Source organism: Camelina sativa, chromosome 1 (genome assembly GCF_000633955.1).
Source record: "Camelina sativa cultivar DH55 chromosome 1, Cs, whole genome shotgun sequence".
In the NCBI taxonomy this organism is placed as follows: domain Eukaryota; kingdom Viridiplantae; phylum Streptophyta; class Magnoliopsida; order Brassicales; family Brassicaceae; genus Camelina; species Camelina sativa.
This window is the reverse complement of record NC_025685.1, coordinates 1312430-1324602: the sequence shown is the minus strand read 5'-3', so window position 1 is coordinate 1324602 and position 12173 is coordinate 1312430. Positions and strand designations below refer to the sequence as shown.

Sequence of the window (12173 nt, the reverse complement as noted above, 5' to 3'; positions counted from 1 at the left end):
GGTTAACGACAAGATCCTTGACGCTGACGCTTCAGCTATTGTCATTGAGATTTACGCAGCGGCTTGGGCTAAAGACGCCCTTGTTGGTACTGTCAATGTTCTTCTTAGCGATCTTTTTGCTCCTTGGTCTGGTTTCGGCGACGGTGACGATGGTGGTGGTGGGAACAACAATATGAGGCTTGTGACGCTTCAGATCCGTCGTCCTTCCGGTAGGCTTCAAGGGTTTTTACGGCTCGGCGTTGCGCTTCTTGACGGTGGTCAACGGAGTATGCCGTTATCTATTGAGGTGTTTGATGGAAGTAGAAGAGGAGATACGAATAAAAGAGATCAAGAAGCTTCAAGGATGATGCATCGCCGTACGAATAGCGATCAAACGGATTTAACAACGTCGACGAATAATTACGGAGTTAAAACAGGGGTTGTTACCGGAGGAGGAGGCGGTGGTGGTCTTGTTATTGGTGCGGATAGTATGGTGAACGGTTCGCTTTGTAACTCTGATATTGGACCATCAGCGTCAGTGGTCGCGGCTGCTATTGCGCAAGGGCTTTACAACAGGCAGAAAACAGCGGTTGCGACGTCGACGAACAGTAATAACAAAGAGGACGCGAGTTCGATTCTTGAAGGGAAAACAGAGGGAATTGAGCACAGAGTCGAACGGTGGAGAGCTGAGAAAAAAGGCGCGGTTGAAGCGGCTGGATCGAGCGATGAATCTAGCGGGAAAGGAGGAGCAGGGAGGAGACGTAGGAGGAGGAGACGAAAGGAGAAACAACAACGAGGGAGGAACGGTGGAGGAGGAGAAGGTAAGAAAGGGTTGTTTTCATGTTTCGGAAACGTGTTTGGATGCGAGATTTCGATAACTTGTGGCGGTGGAAGCGGCGGAGAAGGAGACAGCACGAAGAAGAGATATAACAAGAATAAAGTAGTAAATCTTAGTGCTGTAGACGAAACGTTTAGTCATTCTGCGGCTTAAAGAAAAAGAGAGAAAAAGTGTTTATATTTTGTTTTTTTTTGAATGTGCGAAAACGTTTGATGATGATGGGTTTAAACTGTGAAATTTGAAAGTATTGAGGTGAAACGTATGAATAAACTTTCAGTTACTAATATGGGACTAATCTGAATGTTTGTATAAAACTGGGGCTATTACGAAAAGGTTGTAAAGATAGGGGGCAAATACAAGAGCTTTTAGAGAAACGCATAAAAGTATAAACTTTAGCTCTTAATCATCATCAACATCAAACCTTCTCCTCTTTGTTACGCAATTACACAACTTGCAACGCCTCTCTCTCTCTCTCTCTCTCTGTTCGCCGCGAATGTGTTGATAAGTCATAAGTTCTCTGTTAAATGTTGCTCCTTTCTCTAAATTTCTCACAAATTGAGGTATAGAGAGAGAGAGGAGCACAGAGATAGAGAGAGAGACGCATAGGAAACGGTGAATTTCCCAGTTCCCGGCGAAAAATCGGAAATTTCTCTTTAATCGGCGAATCTGAACTTCACGCACTCGAAATTAGCTAGTGGGTTTTGGTGGGTTCCTCTTAATTTTTCGAGATTCTGGAGAAGAAATCTTGAACTTTGTACAAATATGTTTGGGTGTGATTGTTTTTACTGGAGCAGAGGAGTCTCCGAGTTGGATTCGGAATCGGCCGAGCCAAAGCCCTTCTCGCTTCCGTCTCCTCTTCCTTGTTGGCCACAAGGTACAAAAAAAAAAACTTTCTTTTACTGGAAATTTGCAATTTGCAGTTTCTTGAACATTTTGAATCATTGGATTAATAATGTAAGTAGAAAAAATCAAGGCATATATAAGTAAAGCATTTTCAGCTAGGTTTGGTCTAATCTAACAATTGAGTTTGATTAGTTATTATTATAAGATAAGGTTAATATTACTCGTCGGTTCTCGTCCTTGGTTAATGAGGAATGTCTTAAATCTTATCGAGTTTTATGGATTTTTATATAGATTTTTCTTTTTGGAGAAGGAGAATTTATATTCTGATTTATTGAAAGGGGTAGACTGAGAAGATGCTTTGGAATATTCTGCATGGGTTCACTTCCCGTTGTCTTTATCAATCTTCTTTGTTTGACTCTTCTGATACAAGGACTTGATTTCAAGTTTACATATTATTCTCACATGCAACATTTAGATATACTTTTTCTTTTGCTGTAGTTAGAGATGATTAGTATTGGCTCGATAATGTTGTCTAATTATATAAAAGGGCTCTATCATTTAATGTCCTGAAAGCGTAGATGGATATGGTATCATGTCACTTAATAGAGAGTTTATCCAGTTTTGTTTCTTCAAACTAGTATCACTTGGATAAAATAAGAAACAAGGAATAACTCCAAACCAAGGAATAACTCACAGGCTTTCTCTAAAAGTCTTTGGTTGAAGTTACTTCTTTTGAGTATTATGTGAAAGAATTCTTCTTTCTAGTCCAATAACAGATCAAGCTAAGCATATACTCTTTCTACTGTTTCAATCAATGAATTGTTCTATTTCTAAAGTGAATCGTTACTTCTTGTTGCCAAAAGTGATGTACTTTTCTGTTATTTTCAGGTAATGGTTTTGCCACGGGAATAATAAACCTAGGAGAAATTGATGTGGTGAAAATCACTAAGCTCCATAGAGTTTGGAGCTCCGATTCATCGCACGGAAAATCAAAACGTGCAACATTTTACAGAGCTGTGGAAATTCCAGAAGGTTTCCACTGCCTTGGTCACTATTGCCAGCCAACCGATCATCCCTTGAGAGGTTATGTACTTGCAGCTCGGGCTAGTGAAACCATCAATGTTGATGATCTGCCGGCCCTGAAAAAGCCTGTGAGTTATTCCTTGGTTTGGAGTGCTGATTCAGAGAAAAATGGCGGTGGCTATTTCTGGCTACCTATTCCTCCGGTTGGTTACAGAGCAATGGGATTTGTTGTAACCCATCAACCAGGGAAACCTGAGACAGAGGAGGTTAGATGTGTAAGACAGGATCTTACTGAGAGTTGTGAAACCTCTGAGATGATACTTGAGGTGGGTTCTTCCAAGAAGTCGAACCGCTCTGGTTCTCCTTTTAGTGTATGGAGCACCCAACCTTGCGAGAGAGGAATGCTCTCAAAAGGTGTAGCTGTTGGGTCATTCTTTTGCTGCACATATGATCTAGCTTCTGATAGGACGGTCCCTGATATTGGATGCTTAAAGAATCTTGATTCGACTTTACACGCCATGCCAAATCTCAACCAGGTCCATGCTGTTATCGAACACTACGGACCAACGGTCTACTTCCACCCTGAAGAGGCTTACATGCCTTCATCCGTACAATGGTTCTTTAAAAACGGAGCTTTGTTGTACCGGTCAGGGAAATCACAAGGTGAGCCGATTAACTCCACAGGCTCGAACTTGCCTGCTGGAGGATGCAATGATATGGAATTCTGGATAGATCTTCCTGAAGACGAAGAAGCAAAGAGTCATCTCAAGAAAGGAAACCATGAAAGCTCCGAGCTTTACGTTCATGTGAAACCAGCACTTGGTGGAACCTTCACCGACATCGTGATGTGGATCTTCTGCCCCTTTAATGGCCCGGCCACGCTCAAAATCGGGATATTCACGTTACCTATGACCCGCATAGGAGAACATGTTGGTGACTGGGAACATTTCACTTTCCGTGTATGCAACTTCTCTGGTGAGCTTCGGCAAATGTTCTTCTCTCAGCACAGTGGTGGTGGTTGGGTTGATGCGTCAGATATTGAGTTTGTGAAAGATAACAAACCGGCTGTGTACTCATCTAAACACGGACATGCGAGTTTCCCTCATCCAGGAATGTATCTCCAAGGCTCGTCAAAGTTCGGGATTGGAGTGAGGAATGACGTAGCGAAAAGTAAATACATGTTGGATTCTAGCCAAAGGTATGTGATTGTAGCAGCAGAGTATTTAGGTAATGGAGTTGTGATTGAGCCGCGCTGGTTACAGTATATGAGAGAATGGGGTCCGAGCATTGCCTATGATTCAGGGTCTGAGATCAATAAGATCATGAATCTTCTTCCTTTGGTTGTTAGGTTCTCTTTTGAGAACATTGTTGATTTGTTTCCCATTGCTCTTTATGGAGAAGAAGGTCCTACGGGGCCAAAGGAGAAAGATAACTGGGAAGGAGATGAGATCTGTTGAGAGAAGAAAAACCTCTATGTGAACAAGAAGATTTAGTGGAAGATGAAGTGTTGTGAGTCACAACTTGTGACTAATATGTATGTATTTACAGTATACACTAGTTTAGGTTTGTTCTCGGTGGTTGTATAACTTGATGATTATGTAAGACCGGCGCATGAGCAATATGTATGTTTTGTTGTGTTTATTATGCTCTGTTCTGGTTCTTTAAGCATATAGCACAAACCAATCCGGTTTAGTGTGTTCCCGGTATGGGACGAAATCGGTTAATGAAAATTCGGTTTTTAATAATCGGTTTAATAGTGTGTGTACTAATTGAAAACTTGAACCGTTCTCTATTCTCTCTCTATCTCTTTCAATCTGATAAACCTCTCTACACTGCGCTCTAGTGCTTTCACTTCCGTCGTCAGTTGCAGTTTAAAAATCCGGCGACTTTCCGGCGGAAACTTCAATCATATAGCAATAGTAAGGAGCTGCAATGGAGGCTATCACAAAGATATGGTGTTGAGTTTCACTTCGGCGTTAGTGCTGCGATGGATTTCATCTCCGCTTCTTCCATATCTTCACCCTTTCTCACACAGTTGTCTCCGCTTTCTCTGGGCTCAGGTATAGTATCGTTAAAGCCTAGATATCGGGTCAAAAATCGAAAATTTGGGTATAGAGAGTCCAAGAAATCTAGGAAAATTGTGCCCATTAGAGGCTGTTTTGGTTTTTCCGGTGGTGTCAATGCGAGTTTTTTGAGGTCGAAACAGTCTGAATCCGGGAGTGAAGCTGTCTCGGAATCATTGAGATTATGTGGAGATGGAAACGAGCTTGTGCCATCGTCTGTGTATAAGGCAAAGACGATTGAGAGCGTTTTTCAGTTTGTGTCAAAGCCTTTAGTTTACGCCTTGTTTTGTATTGCGATTGGGTTTTCGCCAGTTCGCTCTTTTCAAGCTCCAGCTTTAGCTGTGCCTTTCGTCAGTGATGTGTTTTGGAAGAAAAAGAAAGAGGCAGTGAGAGAAAAAGAGGTGGTTTTGAGAACTGTTGATCATGAGTTCTCGGATTATACTCGGAGGCTGTTGGAGAGAGTCTCGGTTTTACTGAAGACTATTGACAAGGTTAGAAAGGAAAAGGGAGATGTTGTTGAAGTGGGAACGGTTTTGGATGCAGTCAAGGTGGAGAAGGAGAAACTGCAGAAAGAGATAATGAGTGGATTGTATCGTGATATGAGGCGGTTGAGGAAGGAGAGAGACGTGTTAATGAAAAGAGCTGATGGGATTGTAGATGAGGCCCTAAGATTGAAGAAAGAGAGTGAAAAACTGTTGATAAAAGGCGCTAGGGACAAAGTTGAGAAAATGGAAGAGAGTGTGGATATAATGGAGACCGAGTACAACAAGATATGGGAAAGAATAGATGAGATTGACGATATAATTTTAAAGAAAGAGACGACAACATTGAGTTTTGGGGTTAGAGAGCTTATTTTCATCGAAAGAGAGTGTGTAGAGTTGGTTAAGAGCTTCAACCGAGAAATGAATCGAGAAATTCCTGAAAGGTGATATCTTTAGCCTTGATTTAGCTGAGATTTTGGTTTCCCTTTAATGAGAGATATTTTAGCATTTGATTGTGATAAGCTCATCTATTTGCAAGAGTTCTCTTTGCATTCCTCTTATTTGCGTGCATTTCTAGCGGCCTTCTAAGATTACCAAGGATCCTGTTTGTACCCCTGCACTTAGTCTAAGTGTATCTTTTTGTTGGTTTTTTTACATGTTTTTGTCATGTATACGCTCTCTGTTTTCCTGTTGACATAAAGGTTGCATGTTTCACTTACAAGATCAATTGATTTTCTGGTTGTAGTGTTCCTGAAAGCTCCATTACAAAACTCTCGAGATCTGAGATTAAGCAGGAATTAGTGAACGCTCAAAGAAAGCACTTGGAACAAACGATACTGCCTAATGTTTTGGAACTAGAGGAGGTTGACCCCCTTTTCGATCGTGACTCAGTGGATTTTTCTATACGTATCAAAAAACGCCTGGAGGAATCAAAAAAGCTGCAGAGAGATCTCCAGAATCGTATCAGAAAACGAATGAAAAAGTTTGGTGAAGAAAAGCTTTTTGTTCAAAAGACTCCAGAAGGTGAAGCTGTCAAGGGATTTCCTGAGGCTGAGGTGAAATGGATGTTTGGAGAGAAGGAGGTGGTTGTTCCGAAAGCTATCCAGCTCCATCTACGGCATGGTTGGAAAAAGTGGCAGGAAGAAGCAAAAGCCGATTTGAAACAGAAACTTTTGGAAGATGTTGATTTTGGTAAACAATATATTGCGCAGAGACAGGTAACTTTATAATATGAAGTACTAGCCCACATATATGCGGTTTGTTTATTATTGGTGGATGTTTTTCCAGGGAAGGATGGAAAAAGGCATTATGTTTTTCATGGTAGATATATAATTAGCATGACTAACCTATAGATTTGTATTCATTGGTGATAAAACCTCAAGAATCACCTCGGTTTTGGTAGATTCTTAAGTTTAAGTTCATGTGTTATCTTGATCTCGAGCTATTAAGTAAATCAGATTACTTGGGCAAGCTAGAAGCACTCATTTTTTGGGCTTACACCATTGATTGGATCCTTTCACTGTTTGATATTCGTAGAACTGAGATGCTAGCTGTAATGCTTAAAATGAAACAGTCTTAGTTGCAACCTTGTTGAAAAGTTTATGCATATCCCTGTCTTTTGCAGAGCTTATTTTTACATTGTATTGACCATTCACCAATTAGTTAATGAATTTTTTTAATCTGAAGGAACAACTACTCCTGGATCGTGATAGAGTTGTTTCAAAGNTGAGATTATGTGGAGATGGAAACGAGCTTGTGCCATCGTCTGTGTATAAGGCAAAGACGATTGAGAGCGTTTTTCAGTTTGTGTCAAAGCCTTTAGTTTACGCCTTGTTTTGTATTGCGATTGGGTTTTCGCCAGTTCGCTCTTTTCAAGCTCCAGCTTTAGCTGTGCCTTTCGTCAGTGATGTGTTTTGGAAGAAAAAGAAAGAGGCAGTGAGAGAAAAAGAGGTGGTTTTGAGAACTGTTGATCATGAGTTCTCGGATTATACTCGGAGGCTGTTGGAGAGAGTCTCGGTTTTACTGAAGACTATTGACAAGGTTAGAAAGGAAAAGGGAGATGTTGTTGAAGTGGGAACGGTTTTGGATGCAGTCAAGGTGGAGAAGGAGAAACTGCAGAAAGAGATAATGAGTGGATTGTATCGTGATATGAGGCGGTTGAGGAAGGAGAGAGACGTGTTAATGAAAAGAGCTGATGGGATTGTAGATGAGGCCCTAAGATTGAAGAAAGAGAGTGAAAAACTGTTGATAAAAGGCGCTAGGGACAAAGTTGAGAAAATGGAAGAGAGAGTGGATATAATGGAGACCGAGTACAACAAGATATGGGAAAGAATAGATGAGATTGACGATATAATTTTAAAGAAAGAGACGACAACATTGAGTTTTGGGGTTAGAGAGCTTATTTTCATCGAAAGAGAGTGTGTAGAGTTGGTTAAGAGCTTCAACCGAGAAATGAATCGAGAAATTCCTGAAAGGTGATATCTTTAGCCTTGATTTAGCTGAGATTTTGGTTTCCCTTTAATGAGAGATATTTTAGCATTTGATTGTGATAAGCTCATCTATTTGCAAGAGTTCTCTTTGCATTCCTCTTATTTGCGTGCATTTCTAGCGGCCTTCTAAGATTACCAAGGATCCTGTTTGTACCCCTGCACTTAGTCTAAGTGTATCTTTTTGTTGGTTTTTTTACATGTTTTTGTCATGTATACGCTCTCTGTTTTCCTGTTGACATAAAGGTTGCATGTTTCACTTACAAGATCAATTGATTTTCTGGTTGTAGTGTTCCTGAAAGCTCCATTACAAAACTCTCGAGATCTGAGATTAAGCAGGAATTAGTGAACGCTCAAAGAAAGCACTTGGAACAAACGATACTGCCTAATGTTTTGGAACTAGAGGAGGTTGACCCCCTTTTCGATCGTGACTCAGTGGATTTTTCTATACGTATCAAAAAACGCCTGGAGGAATCAAAAAAGCTGCAGAGAGATCTCCAGAATCGTATCAGAAAACGAATGAAAAAGTTTGGTGAAGAAAAGCTTTTTGTTCAAAAGACTCCAGAAGGTGAAGCTGTCAAGGGATTTCCTGAGGCTGAGGTGAAATGGATGTTTGGAGAGAAGGAGGTGGTTGTTCCGAAAGCTATCCAGCTCCATCTACGGCATGGTTGGAAAAAGTGGCAGGAAGAAGCAAAAGCCGATTTGAAACAGAAACTTTTGGAAGATGTTGATTTTGGTAAACAATATATTGCGCAGAGACAGGTAACTTTATAATATGAAGTACTAGCCCACATATATGCGGTTTGTTTATTATTGGTGGATGTTTTTCCAGGGAAGGATGGAAAAAGGCATTATGTTTTTCATGGTAGATATATAATTAGCATGACTAACCTATAGATTTGTATTCATTGGTGATAAAACCTCAAGAATCACCTCGGTTTTGGTAGATTCTTAAGTTTAAGTTCATGTGTTATCTTGATCTCGAGCTATTAAGTAAATCAGATTACTTGGGCAAGCTAGAAGCACTCATTTTTTGGGCTTACACCATTGATTGGATCCTTTCACTGTTTGATATTCGTAGAACTGAGATGCTAGCTGTAATGCTTAAAATGAAACAGTCTTAGTTGCAACCTTGTTGAAAAGTTTATGCATATCCCTGTCTTTTGCAGAGCTTATTTTTACATTGTATTGACCATTCACCAATTAGTTAATGAATTTTTTTAATCTGAAGGAACAACTACTCCTGGATCGTGATAGAGTTGTTTCAAAGACGTGGTATAACGAGGACAAAAATAGGTGGGAGATGGACCCTATGGCAGTTCCATATGCAGTTTCCAGAAAGCTGATTGACAGTGCCAGGATTAGGCATGATTATGCTATAATGTATGTTGCATTAAAAGGAGATGACAAGGAGTATTACGTTGACATCAAGGTTACCCATGTCATGGATTTTTTAGTTAAAGTCCTAATCTATTTGATGAATTTTTAAGTTTAGGTTTTTAACTCTTGTCTGTGGTTGTAGGAATATGAGATGCTTTTTGAGAAATTCGGAGGGTTTGATGCTCTTTACCTCAAAATGCTTGCTTGTGGAATCCCAACTTCTGTTCATCTGATGTGGATACCCATGACAGAGCTAAGTCTTCAACAACAGTTTCTGCTGGTTACAAGGGTGGTTTCTCGAGTCTTTAACGCACTGAGGAAGACTCAAGTTGTATCAAATGCGAAGGATAATGCATTAAGGAGAATAAGGAATCTTAACGATGACATTATGATGGCGGTAGTGTTTCCAGTTATCGAATTTATCATTCCTTACCAGGTATTACTTTATTCTCTCTCTGGATATATTCCTCCTGCTTCCATGTGTCTATTTTTTTTATTCCTGACTTTTTTTCTGACACAGTTAAGNGGTTGCATGTTTCACTTACAAGATCAATTGATTTTCTGGTTGTAGTGTTCCTGAAAGCTCCATTACAAAACTCTCGAGATCTGAGATTAAGCAGGAATTAGTGAACGCTCAAAGAAAGCACTTGGAACAAACGATACTGCCTAATGTTTTGGAACTAGAGGAGGTTGACCCCCTTTTCGATCGTGACTCAGTGGATTTTTCTATACGTATCAAAAAACGCCTGGAGGAATCAAAAAAGCTGCAGAGAGATCTCCAGAATCGTATCAGAAAACGAATGAAAAAGTTTGGTGAAGAAAAGCTTTTTGTTCAAAAGACTCCAGAAGGTGAAGCTGTCAAGGGATTTCCTGAGGCTGAGGTGAAATGGATGTTTGGAGAGAAGGAGGTGGTTGTTCCGAAAGCTATCCAGCTCCATCTACGGCATGGTTGGAAAAAGTGGCAGGAAGAAGCAAAAGCCGATTTGAAACAGAAACTTTTGGAAGATGTTGATTTTGGTAAACAATATATTGCGCAGAGACAGGTAACTTTATAATATGAAGTACTAGCCCACATATATGCGGTTTGTTTATTATTGGTGGATGTTTTTCCAGGGAAGGATGGAAAAAGGCATTATGTTTTTCATGGTAGATATATAATTAGCATGACTAACCTATAGATTTGTATTCATTGGTGATAAAACCTCAAGAATCACCTCGGTTTTGGTAGATTCTTAAGTTTAAGTTCATGTGTTATCTTGATCTCGAGCTATTAAGTAAATCAGATTACTTGGGCAAGCTAGAAGCACTCATTTTTTGGGCTTACACCATTGATTGGATCCTTTCACTGTTTGATATTCGTAGAACTGAGATGCTAGCTGTAATGCTTAAAATGAAACAGTCTTAGTTGCAACCTTGTTGAAAAGTTTATGCATATCCCTGTCTTTTGCAGAGCTTATTTTTACATTGTATTGACCATTCACCAATTAGTTAATGAATTTTTTTAATCTGAAGGAACAACTACTCCTGGATCGTGATAGAGTTGTTTCAAAGACGTGGTATAACGAGGACAAAAATAGGTGGGAGATGGACCCTATGGCAGTTCCATATGCAGTTTCCAGAAAGCTGATTGACAGTGCCAGGATTAGGCATGATTATGCTATAATGTATGTTGCATTAAAAGGAGATGACAAGGAGTATTACGTTGACATCAAGGTTACCCATGTCATGGATTTTTTAGTTAAAGTCCTAATCTATTTGATGAATTTTTAAGTTTAGGTTTTTAACTCTTGTCTGTGGTTGTAGGAATATGAGATGCTTTTTGAGAAATTCGGAGGGTTTGATGCTCTGTACCTCAAAATGCTTGCTTGTGGAATCCCAACTTCTGTTCATCTGATGTGGATACCCATGACAGAGCTAAGTCTTCAACAACAGTTTCTACTGGTTACAAGGGTGGTTTCTCGAGTCTTTAACGCACTGAGGAAGACTCAAGTTGTATCAAATGCGAAGGATAATGCATTAAGGAGAATAAGGAATCTTAACGATGACATTATGATGGCGGTAGTGTTTCCAGTTATCGAATTTATCATTCCTTACCAGGTATTACTTTATTCTCTCTCTGGATATATTCCTCCTGCTTCCATGTGTCTATTTTTTTTATTCCTGACTTTTTTTCTGACACAGTTAAGGCTGCGTCTGGGAATGGCTTGGCCAGAAGAAATAGAACAGACTGTTGGCTCAACATGGTACTTACAATGGCAGTCTGAAGCAGAATTGAACTTCAAGTCCCGCGATACAGAAGATTTTCAGTGGTTCCTCTGGTTTCTAATTCGAAGTTCTATATATGGGTTTGTTTTGTATCATGTTTTTCGTTTTCTGAAAAGAAAGGTTCCAAGACTTCTTGGCTATGGACCCTTCCGCCGAGATCCAAACGTGCGGAAATTCTTTAGAGTGGTATGTAACTTTTCTCTCCTCTTATGCTTCTCTTTCCAACACTCTCAATTTTTCATTGAGTTTGTTGATCTTTCAGATTTCTTACACTCACAGTTGATTACTGAAATTCGGTTTTTTTCTTCTTCTCTCAGAAATCATATTTTACTTATAGAAAAAGGAGAATCAAGCAAAAGAGAAAGGCTGGAATCGACCCCATAAAAACTGCATTCGACAGAATGAAGAGAGTGAAAAATCCACCAATCCCATTAAAAAACTTTGCTAGTATTGAGTCTATGAGAGAAGAAATCAACGAGGTTGTGGCATTTTTACAAAATCCAAAGGCATTTCAGGAGATGGGTGCCCGCGCACCTCGGGTATGTTGCTTTACGGTTCTGTGCTTATCCTGTGGGGGAGTGTCCAATTATAAGCATTTTTAATCACGTTGCAGGGAGTTCTTATTGTGGGTGAGAGAGGAACAGGGAAGACGTCACTGGCGCTCGCTATAGCAGCGGAAGCAAGAGTGCCTGTTGTCAATGTTGAAGCTCAAGAGTTGGAAGCTGGGCTATGGGTTGGTCAAAGTGCAGCGAATGTCAGGGAACTCTTTCAAACTGCAAGAGACTTGGTTAGCTGCTTTCCTCAGATTGTTTTG

General features: G+C 40.1%; 3 protein-coding genes across 5 annotated transcripts in view; all 3 read left to right on the top strand.

The window, feature by feature from the left end:
- On the top strand, positions 7-1103 carry LOC104703311. Its single transcript, XM_010419321.2, has one exon. The coding sequence runs from the start codon at positions 173-175 to the stop codon at positions 968-970; it is 798 nt and encodes a 265-aa protein (XP_010417623.2). The 5' UTR covers positions 7-172; the 3' UTR covers positions 971-1103.
- On the top strand, positions 1224-4428 carry LOC104700315. The gene is made up of 2 exons (XM_010415853.2): positions 1224-1691; positions 2549-4428. Exons 1-2 carry the CDS (start codon positions 1580-1582, stop codon positions 4138-4140), a joined length of 1704 nt encoding a protein of 567 aa, XP_010414155.1. The 5' UTR covers positions 1224-1579; the 3' UTR covers positions 4141-4428.
- LOC104700228 (probable inactive ATP-dependent zinc metalloprotease FTSHI 5, chloroplastic) overlaps positions 4472-12173 on the top strand; it is a 12468-nt gene continuing 4766 nt past the window's right edge. For 2 of the 3 annotated variants that reach the window (XM_019244272.1, XM_019244275.1), the window contains exons 1-8: positions 4473-4927; positions 6959-7702; positions 8005-8476; positions 8946-9146; positions 9237-9530; positions 11276-11545; positions 11677-11898; positions 11973-12146. In XM_019244272.1, coding sequence (XP_019099817.1) covers positions 4671-4927; positions 6959-7702; positions 8005-8476; positions 8946-9146; positions 9237-9530; positions 11276-11545; positions 11677-11898; positions 11973-12146 — 2634 coding nt within the window. In that variant the 5' untranslated portion in view covers positions 4473-4670. Of the gene's footprint in view, positions 5672-5973; positions 6446-6958; positions 7703-8004; positions 8477-8945; positions 9147-9236; positions 9531-11275; positions 11546-11676; positions 11899-11972; positions 12147-12173 lie in introns of all 3 variants that reach the window. The other variant, XM_010415745.2, reaches the window with a different exon arrangement.

Excerpts from the sequence above, each read along its gene's own strand:
- LOC104703311 (XM_010419321.2), top strand. The coding sequence starts at position 173 with ATGAGGCTTGTGACGCTTCAGATCCGTCGTCCTTCCGGTAGGCTTCAA.
- LOC104700315 (XM_010415853.2), top strand. The coding sequence starts at position 1,580 with ATGTTTGGGTGTGATTGTTTTTACTGGAGCAGAGGAGTCTCCGAGTTG. Across the intron at positions 1,692-2,548 it reads TCTTCCTTGTTGGCCACAAG|GTAATGGTTTTGCCACGGGA; the intron begins GTACAAAAAAAA and ends TGTTATTTTCAG.